The sequence below is a fragment of the Eubalaena glacialis genome, chromosome 13, assembly GCF_028564815.1.
Source record: "Eubalaena glacialis isolate mEubGla1 chromosome 13, mEubGla1.1.hap2.+ XY, whole genome shotgun sequence".
Taxonomy (NCBI): Eukaryota; Metazoa; Chordata; class Mammalia; order Artiodactyla; family Balaenidae; genus Eubalaena; species Eubalaena glacialis.
The window spans coordinates 54,170,087-54,193,176 of NC_083728.1; the positions used below are offsets into that span (position 1 = coordinate 54,170,087).

The 23,090-nt window shown below is 49.3% G+C and overlaps 2 protein-coding genes across 2 annotated transcripts in view; one reads left to right on the plus strand and one right to left on the minus strand.

Annotated features, from left to right (window-relative positions):
• Positions 1-23,090, minus strand: part of DTD1 (D-aminoacyl-tRNA deacylase 1) — a 115,051-nt gene that overhangs the window by 13,034 nt on the left and 78,927 nt on the right. The window lies entirely within an intron of this gene.
• LOC133103787 (focal adhesion kinase 1-like) lies at positions 10,285-11,128 on the plus strand. Its single transcript, XM_061209314.1, has one exon. It carries the CDS (start codon positions 10,550-10,552, stop codon positions 11,039-11,041), a length of 492 nt encoding a protein of 163 aa, XP_061065297.1. The 5' UTR covers positions 10,285-10,549; the 3' UTR covers positions 11,042-11,128.

Genomic DNA, 23,090 nt, shown 5'->3' on the forward strand with positions numbered 1-23,090 from the left:
CTATAAGACTTTAGGGCAGGATGGAGACTGCGGCCACACTGCAGAGGACAAGCCCCCCCCAAGCCCTACCAGGGCATTCATATTTTCTTTTTAAACAAGCATCTGCACAAAGGTATAAAGTCAATGGGGTAGATAGAGCCCCCCATAGGTACCCTGATTTGCACCTCCGCCCAGCTGATCCCGACTGCTCCGAACAACCCAGTAACAGCTGTATTCTCATCAGCATCCCCTGGAGAAGCCACTGTCGGCAGCCTACACTATAGCCATCCTCCAGCTCCCTCCTCTCTCCCTGCTGGCATGAGCAGCCTTCTACTCAGAAGTAGCAGTCTGAGCCTGCTGTCACAGGGGCAGGGGACAGCATTCACAGCCACCAGGACCTGAGGACCGCCAGGGGGCTTCAGAGAAAGGTTTCTCTCCCAAATAAACAGAGGTGCATGGAGACCCGGGGACAGACAAGGAGCTCTGGAGCGGTGGCATTTCTTGGAAGGAAGATGGGGTGTCCAGGGGTACAAAGAAGCCTCTGGGGAGGGGTGGAGCCGAGCCGGAGGAATCAGCCATCCTCTTGGGCAGGGGGTGGGGGTCACTAAGCTCCTCCCTGTTTCAGCCACACTCGGCCAGGTTTGGAGCACGTGCAGCTGAAAGCAAAGCATCTCATCACACACTCATCGAAGTAAAGGAGAAATGGGCCTTCAAAAGGGTGGGGGGCTTGCTCAGGTGTCATGCACGGTGTGCAAAAGGCAGAGATGGGACCAGGCCTCTAGACGCCAACCTCCGTGTTCTTTCCAGGGCATCACATGGCCCCTCTTCCTTAATCTATGAACTTCATTTCAGAGATATTTATTGAGCACTGGCTACACGTCATGCCCTGTCCTAGGTGCCAGGGACGCAGAGGGGAACCAAGCAGAGTGCTGGCTTCCTGGGGCCGGCTGTCCATCACATAAATAACTGGCGACCCCCACTCACGAGCCAGGCTCTGTTCTCAGCCCTCGGCATGCACGAAGGGCACTATCACCATCCCTACTTTGAATGAAGCCGAGGGCGCCGGCGCCCCCAGCATCCTGCCTGAAGCACTTGTCCTCGCTGGTGGAGAACACGCAGGGACCTCAGCCATCTCCCTTTGCCTAATTAAAGAGAAACCGGCCCTAACCCGGATCCTGCTCCGTGGTGGTTCAGCAACAAGCTGCTGTAGGACCTCAACGTGACTGTATGTTTCTACCCTGTGGCTGAAGAATCAGAAGGCTGAAACCTAAGATGCATGAGCTGGAAACGAGGCTGGAGGAGGAAGCAGGATGGGGAAGTCCCCAAAGCAACGAGGGCCCAGAGGGAGCTCTCCAGGGCCCCTGATCCTGACCTAAGGAAAGGCCCTGTCAGTGGGGCCCGTCAGTGGCAGTGGGAGAGGAGGACCAGGGTGAGGGAGACCAGTCTGGCCCAGGCCGGCCACTGATACGGGGCAGCCCCGGAAAGCAGTGAGCATCAGAGCATCGTAGCAGGGAACACAGGGCGGCCAGCATGTGGAGGGCTGGCGGGGGGTGGGGGGCAGGCCCCCAAGTTCAGGGAGGGCTGACGGAAGCAGGGCTGAGGGCGGGACAGGAGTCCCTGGAGGCGGGAGGAGAAGGCCTCCCAGGACCAGCACGGGACTCTGTGCTCATGCTTCCCCACTAGCCACGCTGCAGGCCCCCCGGGCACAGGGTGATGACACAGAGGTGACTGAACTGGACATCAAGGGCTGCACAAGACAGACTGAGGAGTGAGGGGCCGAGTGAGGTCAAGGCCACCAGGAGAAGCCGGGGAGGGGATTGAGTCCGCCCGGGGCACAGCACCCACGGTAAGGGGGGGCGTCCGGCCGGGAGCACAGGGGGTCAGCGCACTGTGGGGTCACTGTCACCCAGGACCGGGGCGCAAACGGGATGCTGGCCGGCTGGGGGGCTGGGTGTGGGAGAGCCCTGAGTCTCCATTGACGACCACGGCCGTGGTGATGGGCAGTCTGCAGTGCACATGAGACACTGGACAAATGAGCACGGGGACGGGGAGTGACCAGGATGGCCTCCGGGGGACGGGAGGCTCCGGCTCGAGCCCCTGTCGGCGGCATAACTAACGCTCTTCAGCAGCACAAGAAAAGGAAACACGTGGGACCCACAGAGCAGGGTGCCGTGTGGGCGCTCCAGGGGAGGGACCCCTCCCAGGGCAGGGGGCGGACAGCAGACCACTGGAAGGGGAGAAGCAGAGACCCTCGGGCTGGCCGTTTGCCCTCTATGCCTCTACTGCCAGGCCGCCTGCCCTGGGCACCGGAGGACGGGCTCTGAGACATGTGAGTTACTCCTACCTGCCCCGGTCTTTCTCATAGAACAGCGCTGCTGAAGCATCTCCAAAGGCAGATCCCTTCACCCTGTGGACTGATCCAGTGGATGACGACATAGAACATTAAATGAAGGAGCACCTCCAGGCTGCTGTGGACACCACAAGCTCCCAGGACATGCTCTGTGTACAGTCAGACTCTGGGCGTCCCCGAGATTCCACGTGTTCAGGGGAAGCTCAGCCAAGGGCTCTGCTCTGCAGCTGGGGACACCAATCCAGGCTGCAAGGGTTCAAAGGAGCTGGCAGAGAGATCTGTGTTTGCAGTTGCCACCACCCGCCTGCCTCTTTCGGGAACGTCCAAACCACCCAGCTGACAGGCACTAGAAGCGGTTTTGGAGGGGTTCAAGAAAGATGGTTTCTTTGTAAGTCATTTCCAAACAAAACAGGTGCCCAGGAACCCCTGATGGAAGGGTAATTCTCCAAGCGAGACGATGTCTCAGACTTGCTTCCAACACGATTTGGGGAAATGATGTGAAAAATTACAGCTTCTTGTAGATGCTTTTGTATGTTCACGTTAAGTCCCACAAAAATATTTCAGGTCTTCCTCTTCTTCCTTTTTAGACTACAGTTGACTAAAAGGAGCAACTCCTTCCTCAAAGGGCCCACGAATATAACCTGAAATTTTAATTTCATCCCTTTCAAGTCTGTCTTCACACTAGGGAAATAAATGCCCCCTTAGATTGTGACAACCAATTTGTCACCTTGAGCATTCTGAGAAGTCAAGAGCAGGTATTATTACTCCCAGATTGCTTCTGAGCGCAAGGGAAGTGGAGTCAGTTGAGAGAGCAAGCTCAAGGCCATGGCCAGGCAGTGGCCAGGCTGGGAGGAGCCTCAGGGCACCAGACTCCCAGCCGAGTCTCCAGTCGACCTGGCTCCTTTGCGGCCGAAGCTCACCTGGACAGGGGCTTCTGAGGTTAGCCCCAGGTCCGGGGCAGCCAACCCTGCTCTGATCTTGCTAGGGCGATGCCAGGTACAGCCCTGCCTTTGAGTTATTTTAATGCTGGTTATTTCCTGCCAGACTGTTCTGTCCCGTGAATGAGCAAAATCTAATTAGAGAGTGAAGAAAGTAACAAAAGAAAAGTGCAAGCCCCATGAAGTCAGTTACTAGGATTTTTATAGACCGGGATGTAGATGGAAAGGTTCTGTTCCAACCAACCCCTTGCAAAGATTCTAAGAAAGTCATAAAGATCAAATGTCCCCTCTGCAATTACGTTGTAAAATACCACAAGGTATGATGGCTCCGCGGGCACTGGCCCACACCTGTGGCCCTGCTGACGTCAGAAGGCACGAGCGGGCGACCACAGGAAGCTGCAGAAGAAGGACATGGCTGGCACGTCCCCTTAGAAGTAAGGACAGGAGCTAAAGGACAAAATGCCCCAAACCCACCAGCCCGTGAACCCTTTTCAACAGCGCTAGAACCTTCACTCCACGAGGCTCGCTGTCTTTCCTGTGTCCACTAACTCCCACCGCCAGGAAAAGATGCCCTGACTGTGCCGAGTCATTGAAACCAGTGTGTTGACCATTCTCTCACCCTGCAGAGCACGCTGACACCAGAGAATTGTTTTGCTGAATAACTAACACGTTCGAGGCAGTAAGCAAGACGCACCGTGGAGTGGAGCAATCCTCCACCTCCACGGGCCTCCTGGGGTCAGGTGGAATCCCGGTGCCCCGCTCGACCACACACACCGGAGGCGGCCTGCCAGCACCGCCTGGAGATGCAGGAAAGCCCAAGAGGCCCCGCACAGCGACCAGAGCAGCCCACAGCCCCTCCACCTCAGGCGGGGACCCCTTCAGGGGTGGACCCTTCAGGGAATGACGGAGGCCGGCGCTCAAGCCCGGGAAAGGGCGCCTCCACCCGAGCCCGATGCCCACGTGCCACAGGCGGGACATCTCCTGAGCTACTGGACACCCCTGGGTGTCCAGTAGACCTTTTGCTTCTCCCTGTTTCTTTCCGCTGCCTACAGGCCAGAGGGCAGAGAGTGGGAAGGGGGAAGAAGAAAAGGCAAATTCCCATCAGCCTATGAGACTCGCAAAACTCTGAGAAGACAGAAGTGTGAATCAACTGTGGAATTTTGAACAATCTGTAGAAACCTCCTTCCACAGATTAGCTCTAGTTGACTAAGCCATTTTTTAAAAAGCAGTTGGAATTTATATTTGGGCAACTTTGTTTTATCAAATTGTAACTTGATATAATTTCATATCATGTGATAATTCTGAAAGCTTCTTTTTTAAAAATGTCCTTGTGTAATGGAAAATCTGACAGAACACTCAAAGAGGATGTTTCCATACACTCCGAAGCATCTGCCATTATGTCAACTGTCACGTTGTGTTATTTTTAAATCAACTGGCTGCTTAATAAAAACATTACAAAGCAAAGTGCACACATGGTACCTAATTTTCATACATTATTAACTCTGCTTGAGGTTTTCGTGGGAATTAAAAAAGGAAAAAGTCAGGCAAGGAGGCATCCGCGCAATCTAATTTTATTTTCTAATTCCCCATTGTTTACAAAAACCCTCTTAGGCATGCGAAGTGGCAGTGAGGGTGGGGTGCCCGGCTGCCTTTCGCATTATCCTTACTCTCCTCTCCTCCCGTCCACGCCCACGCTGGGGCGGCTCCAGCCTTCAGGACCCGGGGCGGCTTGTTTCGGGACATCATGGGATCGAGGTCAGCAAAGGCGTGGGTTTCTCGATCACCGCGGCAGAGGCTGTCAGGGCCTGCATGTCCCCCAGCCCAGAGGTCCCGGCAGTGTCAGCCCACGACTTCTGACCTCCTCCAGCTTGAGCACCTGCACCTTTGGCCTGAAGATGCCCCCGGGCCCAGGGCGGGGCACCTGGCCTGAGTGTGGGCGGCAGACATGTCTGGAGGCAAGCACTTCTGGACGTGATCTCGGCCAGGGGGAAATGAGAGCTAGGGGTCCACCTCCAGCCCCCTCAGGCCGCACAGCACCCACCCTGAGATGTGTTCCATGCGGCCCCCCAGGGGGTGCCCAGGGGTCACCGACATGCAGGTCCCCCTCCCCGTCTCGCTTCCACCCCTCACCGTGCTTCCTGTACCGGGAAGATCTGTAGCAAAAGCCTTTCACTTCGGGGGGCACCCAAACCAGAAGCATTTTACATGCTTTGAAATGAGCCACATTTTAACGTGACCATTTCTTATATGTTACAGGCCCCGTGTTAACCAGTGTGTTCCACTGGTGGGCACCCCAGACACAGGAGGGCCATGGGGGTGATGAGGATTCCACCCCCACTGAAGGCGCTGAGGGATGCAGTACAGTCCTGTGACATCTCACTATATACGTGAATCCTCTGAAAACTGGTCACCCATATACATGGCAAACCCATATACATGGCAAACGATATATTCTAGCAGCCAGGATTTTTATTATGTTGCCCTCCGTTCCCTAACCCCACTGGGGACAAGGTATCAACTGCACTTCTAACACGACACAACCCACTCCTGTGGCCTGGGCTCTTCCTTTGATGGGGGCTAATTATAAAATTTCGAGAGTAATGGGCGAGAAGTTAACTATTTCCCCGCCACTGAGGAAGCAGCAGTGGCTGTGGCATTCAGAGGCCGGAGTCCGGCTTCTCCTGCCCCACGGCCGAGCTATCAGCTCCCCCTCCTCTCTAGGCCGCTGCTCTTTGCGGGCAGAAATAACAGGCACCTACTTCATCAACATCTGCATTAACATTATCAACACATATATGTGGACCCTAGAAAAATGGTACAGATGAACCGGTTTGCAGGGCAGAAATAGAGACACAGACGTAGAGAACAAACGTATGGACACCAAGGGGGGAAAGTCGCGGCGGGGAGGGTGGTGGGATGAAGTGGGAGATTGGGATTGACATACACACACTAATATGTATAAAATAGATAACTAATAAGAACCTGCTGTATAAAAACATAAATAAAATTCTAAAATTCAAAAAAAAAAAAAAACCAAAAAACCATCTGCCTCAGGCTGGAGTCTCTCTTGGCACGTGTCCGGTTAATAATCACGGGCTGTAGCGAAGTTTCAGGAGACACTAAAACAATTTCAGCTTTGGTATTCCAATGCATAATTGGTACCAGAAAACTGTTCACGAGCATTTTAAACTAGTAGTGTTCCTTAAATGATTCAAAATGTTTCTTCAATTCGCAAGAATCTTAAAAAAGAGGGGAGACCTTTTCTCTGCCCCACTGGGTCTTACATGTTGTACAAATGCCAACAGAACAGATTTGGAACAATGAAGAATTATTGTGCAAAATAATGAAGACGTGGGACCCAGAAAAACAGTGCACACAACCTGAAGAGAAGTCAAGGCCAGGGTGCTCGGCAGCCGGGCCGGGGGGCGGGGCAGGGGGTGGCCACCCGTCCACAGGGCAGGGGAGTGGGGTGAGCGCTCCGAAGGATGGGGCTCCTGCAGGAAGGGCCTCGAAAGAGAACGCCTGGGCTCAGAGGTCTGGGAGCAGGAGGAGAAAATACACTGCTTCCAACAAGATTTCAAGAAGAGAAGAAAGACAAGTACATACTCCCAGAAAAGCAAAAGGCTGAACAAGGAAAAAAACGATAGGGTACGACTTGGGCCCTGTGGTGACCCACAGTCACAGGGTCATGGCAACATAAACACCATTTTTTGATTCCATTAAAATGATATCAAAACGCTGGAAAGATGGGAGGGTGTGTGGCATGAGCAGTGCTGGCTCCCCCTCTACAGTAGCATGAAATAAATGATGTCAGAACTTAATACATCAAGAAACAGTAGAAGTTTGGGCCTCCCTGGTGGCACAGTGGTTAAGAATCCGCCTGTCAGTGCAGGGGACATGGGTTCGAACCCTGGCCAGGGAAGATCCCACATGCCGCGGGGCAACTAAGCCCGTGCGCCATAACTACCGAGCCTGCGCTCTAGAGCCTGCGTGCCACATCTACTGAAGCCGGTGTGCCTAGAGCTCATGCTCCGCAACAATAGAAGCCACCGCAATGGGAAGCCCGCACACTGCAACGAAGAGCAGCCCCTGCTCACCCACAACTAGAGAAAGCCCGCGCACAACAATGAGGACCCAACGCAGCTAAAAATAAATAAATAAAATAAATAAATTTATTTTTAAAAAAAACAGTAAAAGTTTATTATTTAGGGACAGAGGGGGAAGCACCCAAAGAAATAGCTTAAAATATGTTAAAGGCACTTGCTTGTGGGGAAGAAGACAAGGATGAGGGAAAACAGGCAGAAAAGGTTATTTTTCATTACAAGCCTCTATGTACTAAATGATTTTTAGTTATGTACATAATTGCTTTAATAAGCAATTTAAAATTTGTTTAAGAAAGAAAACACATACAGTAGATATAGTTAACAACAGATCCAAGACTATGGAAAAAAATTAATGACTCAGAAAAATGAATTCATGTAATCCTTCCAATACTCAGAGGAAAAGACAATAAGCAAAGACAACAGAAACGTATAAGTCATATGTAGGACGGGAGAAAAGGAGAGATCAGAGCAGATACCAAAAAAGCAATAAGCAAAGACATTACAGAAGAACATCCCATGGGCTCCAGTATATCCTGGAGGTAACAACAGGGAAATTTAGGTAAAGAAATCCACACGGAGGGCACACCACTAAATGCCAGCAGGGAGCCAGGATGCAGTAAAACACTGGTGACACGTGTGTTGGATGAACGAAGGGATGACTGCATGATGACAGACAGATGCGTAGACAGAGGGAAGGAAGGAGGCCAACCAACCATCGGGATGACACCTGTAGAACCTGAAGGTAAAAGCTGGCGACCCAAACATTCCCGGATCAACCAGGACGTTCCCAAACTTGCAAGTATCCAGAATGTTTTATGGCCATTCCCACCCTTAAAAAATAAATGCATAAATAAATTACAGAAGAACTCCAGCCTCTTGAGAGAGTAATAAAGAAATTGTATTAAGTAATATAACCAATAAAATTGAGTGACAAGTCCCAAAACTAACTGGTGAAGAAGAAAATATAAAATGTAAATGAGAAATTAAACTTATCGGGATCTAAAATTCAGATTCACAAGCAACTTTTTAAATGGGATGAAACACAAATGCCTAATAAGCTTATGAGAAAGAGTGCCACTTCACTAGCAATTGATGCAAATAAAAACGAGATAATTTATGAGTCATCAAGCTGACAAGGATTAAACAATGATAATACTCAGCCTTTGCAAGGGTTTAAGGAAAGGAACACTGAATGCTGGTGATGGAGAGTACATGTAGACCTCAGGGGTGCAATGTGGCAACGCACATCTCAAACACTAAGTGTCTGCACATTTTGACCCAATAATTTCACCTCCTGGAATTTATCTCGTGGAAAATAAGTCGCTTCGTGCAAAAAGACACATCCAAAAGGATGTTCACTGAATTGCTTTTTACAACAGTAAAAACTGTGGAGCAATCTAAATGTCCACAGAAAGAGCATTTAAATAAATTATGAGACATTCTGTACGGACTGATGTACCATTTGAGGTGTTGCTACGGAAAATTTATGGCTGCAGCCATCAAACCCTAGAATTCCCCTCTCTTCACCAATTAAAAAAAGCAGCTTTTTGAGAACAGTACAAATTCAGCTCCGAGGGCCTGACTGGTGGCGGAGGGTGTTGAAACACGAGGGTCCCACCACTAGGCCGAGCCCGACAGAAAAGAATGACGTGCAGCAGACAAGCCCCAGAAAGGAAGCCAGGGACACACACATGGGCTGAAGCCGCTTGGGACAAAGGGGTGGGGGGACCAGCACAAAACACAGCACCGGAGTGTCTCAGAGGGAGGCAGGGGGTTGTGGGGGGAGGGCCCGGGACGGCCCTGGGTGGCAGCGGCTGGGGCTCCCATCTGAAAGTGGGGGGCGGTCACCCTAACGGTAGGCTTTGTACACACGCACATTACATACGTCCTTTTCAGCGACCACAGATTATGCAATAAATGTTTCTAGAACACACACGAGCGACAGCACCTCATCTTCTGCCACTGCTCTGCCCAAGCAGCTCCAACAACCTGACTTGCCTCCAAACAGAACAGGTAAGGAGAAAACACTACTGAGCACAAACTCCTCAAGCACGCAGCCCGTCAGAGAAAACGGCGCTTCTGGGAATTCAACTGAAACCTCGGCTCCAGGCGCCCCGAGCAGGGGCGGAGCTCCTGGTCCTGGGATCCGGACGGAGATCCCCCGCTAGGAGCCAGGGACACAGCAGGCAAACTGTCTCAGAAATCTAACGTTTGTTATCACTATTTTCTTTACGAATGCCATTTGTGTGGGAGAAAACGTATTTATAAAAGCGCCCACTATAGTTTTGGTACAAACAAAGGCTGCTCCACCCCGCCCAGAGATACCTTTGTCATCAGCCACAAGTCCCTTTTCAGGAAGCCACCAGGAAGTCTCGCCTTCTGCGAGGAAGTTTGCTAACAATGAAATCAGAGAACAGAAGTAATGCTCAGAGCCACCTTACTTTCGAGATTCTCCTTCCTCAAAATACACGTATTTCTAGACAGACCCAGGAACAGTGCAGGTGCTTTTCCTAACACATCAGCACCGCCCTGCACTATGAGAAAGACCTGTTTCACCCCAAATGGGCACTGCTGTCAAGGTTCTTATGTGAAGAAGGTCCATCCTTCACCCTGCCCTGACTGCCCTATGAAAGGGCTACACTCTCCGTGATCAGTGTTTCTTGACCTCAGCAGTAGTGAGATTTGAAGCCAGATGGATGCTTTGTTGTAAGGGCCGTTCCGTGGACTTCAAGGTGTTCAGCAGCATCCCTGGCCTCTACTCACTAGAAGCCAGTGGCGCTTCCCCTCCCCCAGCTGTGACAACCAAATATGTCTCCAGACACTGCCAAATGTCCTTGGGGTGCAAAATGGTTGAGAAATAAAAATAACTTTTAAAAACAAACACAGGCGCCGACGCAGCACGGCCCCGAGGGCGCGAGCCCGCCGCCGCCGCCGCCGGGCCGGGACTGCTGTGCGCCCGCGGCGTGAGGCGTGGGAGGGAGCGCGGCCCATCAGCCGCGGCGCCGCCCGGTCGTCGTCTGCCTTCGCCTCCCGGCGCCAGCGCGGTCCGAGTTCTTTCTGACTGCTATGGAAAGAGGAAAGAGAAACTAGGAGTATTTGTAAATCATCGTTTGACTTCGTCGCAGAGTTATGGTGGCCTTCTGAACTAATATGACAGATACCTAGCATCTAGCAGAATAATGGCAGCTGCTTACCTTGACCCAAACTTGAATCACACACCGAATTCAAGTACCAAGACTCACCTGGGTACCGGTGTGGAACGTTCCCCTGGGGCCATGGAGCGAGTGTTGAAGGTCTTTCATTATTTTGAAAGCAACAGTGAGCCAACCACTTGGGCCAGTATTATCAGGCATGGAGATGCTACTGACGTCAGGGGCATCATTCAGAAGATAGTGGACAGTCACAAAGTAAAGCACGTGGCCTGCTATGGATTTCGCCTCAGTCACCTGCGGTCAGAGGAGGTTCACTGGCTCCATTTGGATATGGGTGTCTCCAATGTGAGGGAGAAGTATGAACTTGCACACCCACCAGAGGAGTGGAATGGAGCCTGGATCCTCAAAAGTAAGGAAGATTTGGCTGACCCTCTTCAAGTGAAGGGCGATGAAGATGCTACTGCTAATACTGGTGAAGATGATGACATTGATGTATTGTCACCATTGAGTGGCTGTTAAGAGCCAGGCACTGTGCCAGCTGTGTGCTATTTGTGATTCATATATTTGTAAACTGTATATTTCATTTACCCAAACCCTAGGAGGTAAAGACTTGCTATCCTTATTTTACAGATGAAAACAGAGGCACAACAAAATTGATTTAAGCTTCATTCACATAGATAGTTTGTGACACAGTTTTGATTTGGATTTAGCTATCTGACTTCACAGTATGGGTTTTTAAAATCAACATGCCTGTCTCAATGGGAATAATGTGATCTTCAAAACTCTGAGAGTGTAGCTAGGCTTATAAGATGAGTGAAGGTGAATGGATCATCGGTAGAGGCGATGAGAGAAGAAAATGTAATCAGAGATACCATTGATACATGCGTGGTATCGTCCAGAGTGTGAGGGTTAATACAGATTGTTCTAAAGTGTCAGTGGGGAACAGGAGGCTGTTAAATAACCAAGCAGATTTGAAAAAGAACAAAACAGAAGTTCTGGAAATCATTGGATAGATAAAGCAGCAGATTAGACATAGCTGAAAACTTAGTAAACAAGAAGGTGGATCTGAGAAAATTTGCCCAAAACGTAGCACAGAGATGAACAGATGGAAATTATGAAAGCAGGTTTATGTAACATGGAGAATGAGAAGGTCAACGCTTTTCTAACAGGAACTCTGAAGAAGAAAATAAAAAGAATGAGGAAGAGGAAATAATCTGAAGAGAAAATAGCTGAGAACTTTCTAGAATCAGTGAGTGACGTGCGTACTTAAATGCAGGATTAACAAAAAATCGCAAACAGGGTGAATAAAACTAAATGCATACTTTGGCAAATTATAGTAAAATAGTGTTGTACAAAAGAAAAAGAGAGGATGTTAAAAGCAAGCAGAGAAAAATTCAGACTTCTTACAGCGTGATTGATGCCAAGACAATGGAGGGATTGTACGTTCAAAGTGGTGGGAAAATATAACTGGCAGCCTGTATTTGTTTGCACAGTTAAATTCCCTTAAGAACAGATATCGGCTAAATACGAGGGTAACAGCTCAAACATTAGAAATATAACTTAAATACAAGGATAACAGCTCAAACATTAGAAATATAACTTAAACCATAGTTGGGTAAGTAGGTATTAGAGAAACGTAGGGATCAAAAAGAAGGAAAGAGATAGAGAAAAGGCATGGGAAACAGGATAAATAGAAATCACAAATAAGATGCAGGTATACTAATGGTGAATGGTCAGAGGTTATCAGAGTGTGATTAAAAAATAAATTCTAGCTCTCTGCTATTTATAGGCTGTATCCAAAACAGTGATGTTCAGACATTTTTCTTTGACTTACAGGAAGAAATGTGTTTTGCCTTGAGATTTAGTGCACGTGTACCTGTTTGTGCATCTCAGAGCTGTTTGTAAATAACGGGCCTACATATTCCATGAAACATACTCAGCCTTATTATTTACACTGAAGTCTAAGGGTTTTCTCTTCAATGTCATTCTGTTTTGTTCTACTTAAGTAAAATAAATTAATAAATAAATAGTAAAAAGAATTTTCCTACCTAAAAAAAAAAAAAAAAAAAAAAACAAACACAAACAAATAAGAACAAAAACGCCGTTCTTAGAATTGCTGTAAGTCTCTCATATTTGCTGTTGGTTAAGTGCCCCTTTATCCACTTCTTGTACAGACCCTTTCAAAACCTGAGTCAAGCAGGGCTCCTACACTGTTTTTCTGAGGTTCCTGCCCACATATGCAGGTAGGCTGAGTGCCCCACTCTCCTCCTGTTCAGGGAAGAGACCCACTGGAGACCAAAACAACCAACCTGTAAAACTAACTACCTACCAACTACCTAACCTACTCCGGTCAGCATTCTTAGGTACGGACAGACAGCCAAAAACATCCAGATACTTGAGGGGGCATCCACAGCTCAAAAGAGAAGGATCACGTAGAAAAAAACAGAACAACTGACTCTGAGCAGAGATAATTTGGCAAATAGAAATGAACATTTAAAAATCCAATCAGAATCTTCAGAAAGCATTAAGAAGATATGATACCCCCCAGAGGACCTAAAGAGCCATTTTTCTAAAGAAGACATACATACAGATGGCCAACAGGCACATGAAAAGATGCTCAACATCACTAATCATCAGGGAAATGCAAATGAAAACCACAATGAGATATCAATGAGATGAAACAATTCTGAAGTGAGTACTGAGATTTGCTTCAAAATAAAACCAAAGGTGGAAGGGTTAATGATATCAGAGGTGCCATAACTGGGTGATGATGACCTGGACGCTGGGTCCATTGGGTTCTATCTGCTATATTTGTCTAAACTGTTGAAATGTTTCCATAATAAAAAGTTAAGGTCATTTCACGTTAACAATTCAGAACTGACTATGTAGTTATTGTTAAAAACAAATACGTCAGAAGATTCTAGAAAAGCCTAACAGAACAGTAAAATTCAATGTGTGCTTTGATGAAGTTTTACTGACTTGCTTATATATATGAGCCATAAATGTGTTCATATCCATTTCTTAGAATTTCTCTTACATCAAAAAAAAAACATTATCAGAATAAAGATGTTCACTTTGGCATTACTTACAATTGTGAAAAAATTAAAAATAATCTAGATGTCCAACCATAAAGGAAAGTTAGTAAGTTATAGTAGACTGACATAATAACTAATATACAAACACAAAATGCTAAATATAAAAACCAGTCATCCTCACTGAAGATATTTAAGAAAAGATTTAACTGGAAGAAGTCTGTGGTGATTACACCAAAACAAAGATTATGTGAATATTTGGAAAAGACTATAAAGAAGAAATTAAAATTGTTGCATTAAGAAGAGTACATTGGGGCTTCCCTGGTGGCACAGTGGTTAAGAATCCGCCTGCCAATGCAGGGGACATGGGTTCGAGCCCTGGTCCGGGAAGATCCCACATGCCACGGAGCAACTAAGCCCGTGCGCCACAACTACTGAGTCTGCGCTCTAGTGCCCGCGAGCCACAACTACTGAGCCCACGTGCCACAACTACTGAAGCCCGCGCGCCTAGAGCCCGTGCTCTGCAACAAGAGAAGCCACCGCAATGAGAAGCCTGCGCACTGCAACGAAGAGTAGCCCCCGCTCGCTGCAACTAGAGAAAGCCCGCGCGCAGCAACAAAGACCCAGTGCAGCCAAAAATAAATAAATAAAATAAATAAATTTTTTAAAAAAAGAAGAGTACATTGGCTCAATGGTTTTTTTGTAATGTTGTTTAATCATTTTTAAAAGATGTACTCTGTCTTGAGTACAAGATTTTCCTCTCGTTTCTCAGTTTTTTTTAATGAAAAACAAGAAAAAACTACAGTCACCTACGAGCACAGTAACTCTTTTCTAGACTGCTGGAACATGCCATTCAGTCCCGAGAATTTCCTCACTAAGTGCATTTCAATCACCCACACAGGACCCTCGAATCTAGGGCAGGCACCTGGGGTCAGCATGACCTGAAGGGTTGGGGAGACCAGACAAGATCTGGGAGAAAGACGTGGAAACTGCAGGTGTCACCTGGCCATCCAGTCTCATCTTGGCAAGAGGCTGCTGTCCCCTGCCCCGAAGAGGGGGCTGTCCCAGCAGGTGACCTGACTCGCTCAAACACCTGCAGTCCTGAGCTCGGGGAAATGCACCAGGGCTGGGAGCGAAGCCCACGTTCTGCTCCCCTGGAGAATTCAGAGAGGCTCGTGCGTGAAGATGTGCTCTTGACACAGAGGCCGACGGAGCCTGGGTGTAAACAACAAAACATCTATAAAATCACGGACAGAACAGGAGTCTGCACAGCACCCCCTTTACACCAGGGATTCACTGGGAGCATCCTCTCAGCCGAGCGGCATCCCTCGCGGATGCTGGGATGGAGCGAGGCAGCTGCACCTGACCCCGCGGTTCCTGTTCCCGGAAAAGGCCACCCCTCCCCCTGCCTCCAGCTGAAGTTGCTTTTCAAGCTTCTAAACCATTTCTGTGATGGAAAAGATTAGAGTAGTAAGAGTCTCTATCTAATGCTGAGTGCTGAGCACTGGGTTTTACAAATACCTCTTTTCTCTGCACCTCTACCGCTGCTCCACAGGACAGGTGCTAAAAGCCCCGCTCTCCAGATGGAAGAAGATGGAGCTCAGAACACTGACGAAACCGATGCCAAGGATGTGCTGGGCTGTTTCTCTGCAGCACTAGCCACTCTCCCCTTTGGTAAAACATGCTGTCCCTGGACGAGAGGGACCATCCCCAGGAGCACCTGGGGCCCCAGGCAGCAGTGGGCGCAGATGTCCTGATGTTTATTACGCGGGGGTCTCTGTGAGTGCCAGGCCTTCCCTGTTTCTCACGGTGGCCCTGCGGTCAGAACAGGGCCTGACGAGGAGACGCTCAGCAATACCTGCCGGCTGGATAAATAAAGCTCATCCCCAAAATACCTTCCACAGCCCTTCCGCTAGGACTTGCTCTGTGACACAAATGTCCTGGTCTCCGCTAATACGGCAGCCACTAGACACATGTGGCCACTGAGCACTTGAAATGTGGCCTGTGGGGCTAAGGAACAAACATTTGTTGTACTACCATCCTCATTTAATTTTATTTTTAAAGTGAAGTAACATTGGTTTATAACATTATATAAGTTTCACGTATACAACATTATATTTCCACTTCTATACACCCTACAGCATACTCACCACCACTATGGAAACCAGTAAGGAGATTCCTCAAAAAATTAAGAACAGAACTACCATATGATCCAGCCATCCCACTTCTGAGTATTTACCCAAAGAATACAAAAAGACTAACTGCACCCCCTGTTCACTGCAGCATCATTTACAATAGCCAAGATATGGAAACAACCTGAGTGCCCATCATCAGATGACTGGATAAGGAAGATGTGGTGTGTGTATATACACACACACACACACACACACACATACACAATGGAATACTACTCAGCCATAAAGAAGGAAAGTGTTTTTATTTTATTTACTTTTCGTGAATTTAAACTTCCACAGCCAGATGTGGCTGGTACCTGTCCCCTGGTCAGCCGGGTCTAACCTATCCTGTTCTAACGCAGCGCCGTGCCTTCCCAACGATGCTGCAGACCTCTGCTCCCACATCACCCTGCACAAGTCCACTCCCATGTGGACACCACACTGGCACTGAACACACAGTGGATGTGAAGGTTGGTACCTTCAAGGTGTTTAGTTAAGGAGCAAGAAGAAAAGCTAAAGGAAATAAGCATGACTCATGCTGAAGATGCAGTTTTTGGACAAAAGCTGGTAGAAAACAACAACATTATTCACTGACCACTTTCTCTTCGTTGATATAAGTTGAGTCTTGAGAACAAGTAGCCCCTCCCTTCCCACCCACCCCCAACTACCACAAGGAAGAGGCACAGAAGGTCAGAAAGAAAAGCAAAGAATAATTCTGTTACCAAATTTACCAGTTATCAAAAATTTGAGTCATGGTTACTCAGGTGCCAATTAAAAGCAGAAAAGATGAATCTATATCCATGTCATGTTTCCAGAAAATGTGCAAATGTACAAGCAGCATATATCAAATTAAAAGAGTTCAAGGTATGAGGTATTTTAAGGAGGAGGGCTGATTAATTCATCTGCAGCTCTATCCTGTTGGCAGGAAGACCATCAGGCAGATTTTATAAAAGTAAGTGGAACTCCTAGCCTGGTGGTGTCAGCTGCTACGACCCCAGTTTGGAGCCACAGTTCTCTCTTCCAGCCTGATAAACCTGCCTCCAGGACATCCCTTTAGGCCACTGGACTCACGGACAACCAGACCAATGGTTGGCAGAACACCTGTCCTCTTCCCTCAACGACCCTATCTACTAGTCGGGCTAGTCCTTGCTCTGGCGAAATCAGTCAACTTTGCGACAAAGGCAGAGGAGACGACCTCTTCTTCCTTGACGAGCCCCAGACACCTCCAAGTGCCCCAGACGCATGGCATTCCCACTGGAAAACAGCCAGAGGAAGCAAAGATACAGAGATCGTGTAGCTGATATTAATACCAACACACCACATGCCAGAGACTTACCCCTACGAAGTCAGAAACCATTTCATTACCTCCATCTCTGACAAAGAAAGCCTCCAATCTGCAAACATCATGTTACTATCTAATCACACACGGAAGAGGGGAACCTCCGTTCAGTCCTTGCACTGGCCATGGGCACGCCGAGTGAGGAATAAACTATAGAGAAGGGCACGGTTCCGATATGATGCACACATCTTTGGAATACAGTAGGCACTCAATAAGAGTATGCTCTTTTATACACTCGGCGCTGCACCTTAAGTTGCAAGCGAGGTGGTCATGTTTGTCACAGGCACACTTTGTCTGTCTTCTGCCTCTATTCGTGGCACCAACACCAAAAGGTGAGGGGCAGCCTGAGAGCTGGCTTGATGGTCACCAGGCATGAGGTCCTCCAAGCAGTAGGGCCAAGGGTGCAGGCAACAGGCGGGCACTGCCTCGCCCTGCACTCGTCCACGACGGTCACCACCAGCCACACAGGGCTATTTAAATCGAAACTTAATGACATTAAATGTCGAGCTCCTCACTCACACCAGCCACATCTGCAGTGCTCACTAGTCACAAGTAGCCGGCGGCTAACGTGTTGGACAGCGCAGACGCAATACACTCCCAACATCACAGAAAACTCTACTGGACGGTGCTAGTCTAGATGGTTTTAAACAATCATAAAACTGACTAAAAGTCACCCTGGTCTTCACTGTCAACGTGCACTGGCAGTTGTAAACACTATTAGTGACGAAAGACTCCTCCCTGTCCCCCGACGGTCCCGCACACGCCACTGTCCAAATAAATCTCCCTGGGGATAGGGGGTCACTCATCCACAAGCAAACAAAAATCTCAGCGCATCACTGCTCACATGAATGCTAAAAAGGGAGGGGGGGGTGTGGGACAGCTAATGTGTATTCTACCCCCTTTTTCTGTCCCTAACAGAACTACCCTAAAGAAAGCCTACAACTGATTCTACAAAAATCTGGAGAGAAAACTGGTAAAAGAAGTTATAAATACCGAATTGTGTATAACCCCTGAAAACGGCACATAACATATATACAAGGGGGTGGGGTGCATAACACAGAGCAAACTACTTTTCTTCTATCAGATGGACCCATTCATAGGGGAGAGAAAAGGCAACTCAGATCTCAAGGGTCTCGCTACACGGTGGGATCCAGGTCCCAAAGACAGGCCTAAGATAGAACCCGACTTCTTTCCTCTGGACCAGGCTGGAACCCACGGGGCCAGGGAGAACTGCTCAGCTCTCTATTACGATCCAGGCATTAAACATTGACGGGCTACGGGCCTTTTCCTAGCAGAATATTAAAAATGCACACACTGCTTCTAATTTCAACCCATGATGGTCTGTAATGCTTTCAGAGGGTTCTGCATTTTTTATTTCTCCTTCAGTCCTCCCCTCCTGGCCACTGGGGCTCCATCTCCCTCCCCCACCCCCATCGTGGGTGAGCAGGGGGCCAGGACTTCCGAGCTCCCCAGCACAGGGCTCTGCAGGATCCAGCACTGCTTCCCCAAGAAGGAAGTCTTTGCTCAGGGAATTTCTGTGAATGCATCGTAGCTAGAAGTCCAAACGCTAGGAAATAAAATGAGAGCAGACAACAAAAATAGCATTCAGCTACCTATTCTAGGAAAGTAAACTGTTCTGGAAAAGGGTCCTTCCAGATGTTCAAAGGGTGACTGTTTACACCCCGAGTGTATTTAAATGCATCTAAAAACTGTGATGCATTTCCCTGCCATTTCAGAAGAACACCCCAGAGTCACCTGCTCTCTTTCTTGGGGCCTTTTTGCACACGTGGCTTCTGCCCCCGGGATGCTCTTCCCATCCCACTTCACCTCATTCATGCTCCTCATTCTTTAGCTCAACTCTACTTCCTCAGGGAAGCTTTCCTGATACCCCTGTTGAGTCCAGGACCCCAGATCCACACTCACATGACCCCTTGTGTTTACACTTCATGGCATTTACCGCAGTTGACAATTACGTACTAATTTGTAGGACTACTTGGAGAACGCCTCCCTCACCCCCACAATTCTGAACCACCAGTGAGGAATGGCTCTGTTTTGTCCCAGTACCGCACATGGGACAGCAGGTAATCAACCAATAAATATTTGAAAGACGAACAAATCAACTAATGAACAAATATCTTTTGAGAGTCAAGGAAATGTGTTCTTGTCCTGAGATGTAACTTCAGCTTCAAACACAGATGGTGGGGGTATGGGTTTTACTAACTCAGAGGGATAACCAGCCCCTGGCATGAGACTGCTCTTCTGGGAAATGGCCCTCTGCCTAAAGGTAGAAACGACTAACTGAACGACCTCAGAAGTAGGAGAAGAGGAGGTCAGGAAGACTTGCATAAAGATTAAGGAGGAGTTAAGATTAAACAGCCTTCTGCAAACAAGTTTTCTCAAATTCTAGAAAACTGCCTTCTTCGTTGCTGTCAAAAGACTGTGAACCCATCATTCAAAACACTATATTTATTTACTACAAACATAATGAACCTCCTTTTTCTTCTCTATTTCACCGAGTCCGGCCTGGGTTGCCAGCATTGGGAAGTGCTTGCTTCCTCATCAGAAGCTCCTTCTGTAATAATCCACAGTCCTAAATTCTAAAGCAGTTCGGATTTGAGGCCTCACGTCCCCGGCCTGGCACCCCTCACCTCCTTCCCACCAGCACCACCATCCTCACATCCCATGTGCCCTGCTAGACACACTTTTCTTTGGCTGTTTCTCAAACCCACCCAGCACTGCCCCTCTCTGGGACCCACACTGGCTGTTCCCTCTACCTGGAACGCCTTTCCCAAGACACTGCTCCTTGCCCCCTCAGGCCTTGATGCAAACGGTTCCCTAAAAACACGGCCCACCAGGACCCCCCCACCCCGTCCTTCCTGGCCTTACTCTCCTCCATCACGTTCGTCACCACCTGACACACCTGTCTATGTGTGTACTGTTTCCCAGAGCTCCACACACACCCCCCAACACACCGTGCATGATACACACTCTGTGCATATCCTGTTTTGCTCACTGCCATATCGCAGTGTCTAGAAGCACCTGGCACAAAGCAGGTGCTGGATAAATATCTGTAGAAAAACTGAGAGTCAGCTTCTCATGAAATCTCTTTCACAAGAACGTCTGCTCTAACCTGGTTTATGAGTAGTCCAAGCCACCGCCCCCTGCAAGGAAGGACAGGATGGAGAAAAGGCAAGACAAAATCAATAGGAAAAAGAACACCTTGATTTTAAAAAAAGAAGAAATAAGAAACAGGCAATTCACACACACACAAAAAATACAGATAGCTAGTAAATGTATTTTTTTTAATATTTGTTTATCCATTTATTTATTTGGCTGCATTGGGTCTTAGTTGAGGCACGCGGGCTCTTCGTTGCAGCACGCGGGCTTTTCTCTAGATGTGGCGCGCAGGCTTAGCTGCCGCACGGCATGTGAGATCTTAGTTCCCCCACCAGGGATTGAACCTGCGTCCCCTGCACTGGAAGGTGGATTCTTAACCACTGGATCACCAGGGAAGTCCCTGGTAAATATTTTAAAGATTCAATCTCATGTATAAGAAAAGATATGTAAGTTACACCTAGATCACTTATCACCTACAAAATTGACAAAGATTTTAAAAGCATACACAAATGTTGGCAAGAACACCCTGCTGTTAGGAATGTAAATTATAAGCCTTCTGAGGGCCAACTGGTAATATCTAACAAAAATATATAAGGAAATATAATAGAAATTCCACTTCTAGAACTTTACCCTACAGAAAGTACCAGAGGTGTATGCAGAAATATACGTACAGACACACACTACAGCGTTGCACCCCAAAAAAGGAAACAACTAAATACCCAACTATAGATTTTTTTTTTAAGTTGTTATATTCACATCATGGACTACTCTGTGGCCATTTACAATCATGATAAAGAGGAATAGTTAAAATGGGGAAATGTTTATAAAATAACTGAGTGTGTACAGAACACAAACTATGGCTACTCTTTTATCTTGATACAGATAAATAACATGTAATTTATACGTGTAACTATGTGTCTCAGCCTGGGTCCCCGTGCCCCGCACGATGCTGACCCTGTGCTCGGGAGGTACAGACCCAGGTGGCAGAAGTGCAGCCCCAGAGAGAGGAGGTGAGACCCAGAAGCGCCCAGCAGGCTCCTGGTTACCAGGAGCCCCCAGAGGCCGCGGGGCTTTGCTGGGAGGAGGGGGCCCAGGGCGACCTGAGCGGGGGAAGCGGCGGCTCCTCTGCTGGGCTCCCAGTGTCAGTGTCCCTGCCCCACACTCCGGGCGGCATCACCCGGCGCCCCCATCAGTCCTCAGTGACGCGGTATCAAAGCACAAGCTCTTATGTAGCTTTGCGAAAAGCCAAGGCAAAGCGCTAGGTATGAACTACCCTGTTTCTCCGTCCTCTAAATTTGCTAAGTGAACGGGGTGAGTGCGGCCACCACAGGCGCCACGCGCCCTCGAGCCATGGTCACCCAAAGGCGGCCGCCTTTCCCCGATGGCCCCTCTGCCCCTGCACCGTCCCCTGTCACCCGAGGCCACGGACCCACAGCAGGAGCCGCTGTCTCTCTCACACGCTCCTCCCGCGGACCCCTATCGCCCCCAGCTTCCAGCGCCTTCGCCCCGCCCCCCTTCCCCTCCTTCAGTGCCGCGAGGCGGGGACTGGCTCTGGCCCTCAGCTGCCCTCCATCTAGACCCCCTCCCTCCTTCCAGAAGCCTCTGTGGGGACCCGTTCTCAGGCCCCGTCACTTAGACAGGGGTTTGAGAGACTCCGGCTTCAGCTCCGACACGTGCAGACCCTGGGCATCACTCCCATTCAAAGAGAGAAAGCAGAAGACACTGAAAACCAACCACTCTGGTTGAACCAAGGTCGCAGAGTGAACCACCACCCGTGACATGAGAGACGGGCGCCCGGAGACAGACACAGCGAGGCCTGCCTGCAGGAGCCGGAGCCGCGGGACCAGGGGCGCCGACGGGCTGCTGGGCACGGAGCGTGGAGCCCGGTGCGCGCTGGGGTCCTCACACTTCCATGTGACCGACCACCAGGAGCTGCGCCGCCGGCTTCCACGGGGAAGACCCCGCCCACAGCAAAGCCCCCTCCTCCTCCTCCTGGGGGAGGCGGCCTTGCACAGCCTGACCTCAGCTCCGGAAAGGGAACTGCTCCCACCCCAGCCTCTCCAGGCTCCCCGTCTAAGTGCGGCCGAAAAACAGAGCCACAGGGGTCAGGGCTTCAGGGAAACAGACCAGGAAGGAGGCGGGGAAGGGAGCCGGGGGTGGAGGGGGAAGCGGTGCCACAGCCCAAGACACAGGCTCGCTGAGGGCCTGACACTCACGGAGAGACGGCAGAACACTCTTCCTCGCACTCACCCCTCACCACCCGGCACGGGCTCCAGCAACCACGAGGGCTCACAGCGCCAAGGGCTGGAGACGGACCTTCTCCAAGGAGGAGAAGGGAGACAACGATGAAGACACCTCGGGGCCGGAGCCTCTGGCGCCTCCAGCTACAGCAACTGTTTCGCGGAGACGACTCCAGGCTCACGAACGTAAATCCTCACGTCCAAGGTCTCTCGGCCTCAGCACCTATGCCTTCATCAACACGCCTGGCCTTCAACAAAAAATTACAAGGTGTGCAGGCCTGGGCTGCTCAAACCCGGCACACATCTGAGAAAGGCCCATTTTCATGACCGTCCTGGGGAGGCTCCGGGGAACTGAGCCCTTGGAACCTTCTGAACGATGAAGAGTTCTGCCAGCTTGAGGCCCTGTGTCACTCTGTCCAGACAGTTTACTTAACAAGGTGATTGTGGGGAACAGCTGGAGCTTCAGTAACTGAGGTCAGCCATGCAGGTATCTGTGCCCACGTGACCCACCTGCAGGACAAGGCCGGGCCACTCAAGACGGAGCAGAGTTCCCCGGCTGGCAGCATTTTGCACGTATGGTCACACATCGTCCCTGGGGAATGAAGCACCTGGGGGACACCTGGAGGCTTGCACCTGGTTTCCTGATTTAACTCTGTATCCTTTCAC

Bases quoted from the DNA above. Each gene is read 5' to 3' on its own strand.
- LOC133103787 (XM_061209314.1), top strand. From the start codon at position 10,550: ATGGCAGCTGCTTACCTTGACCCAAACTTGAATCACACACCGAATTCA.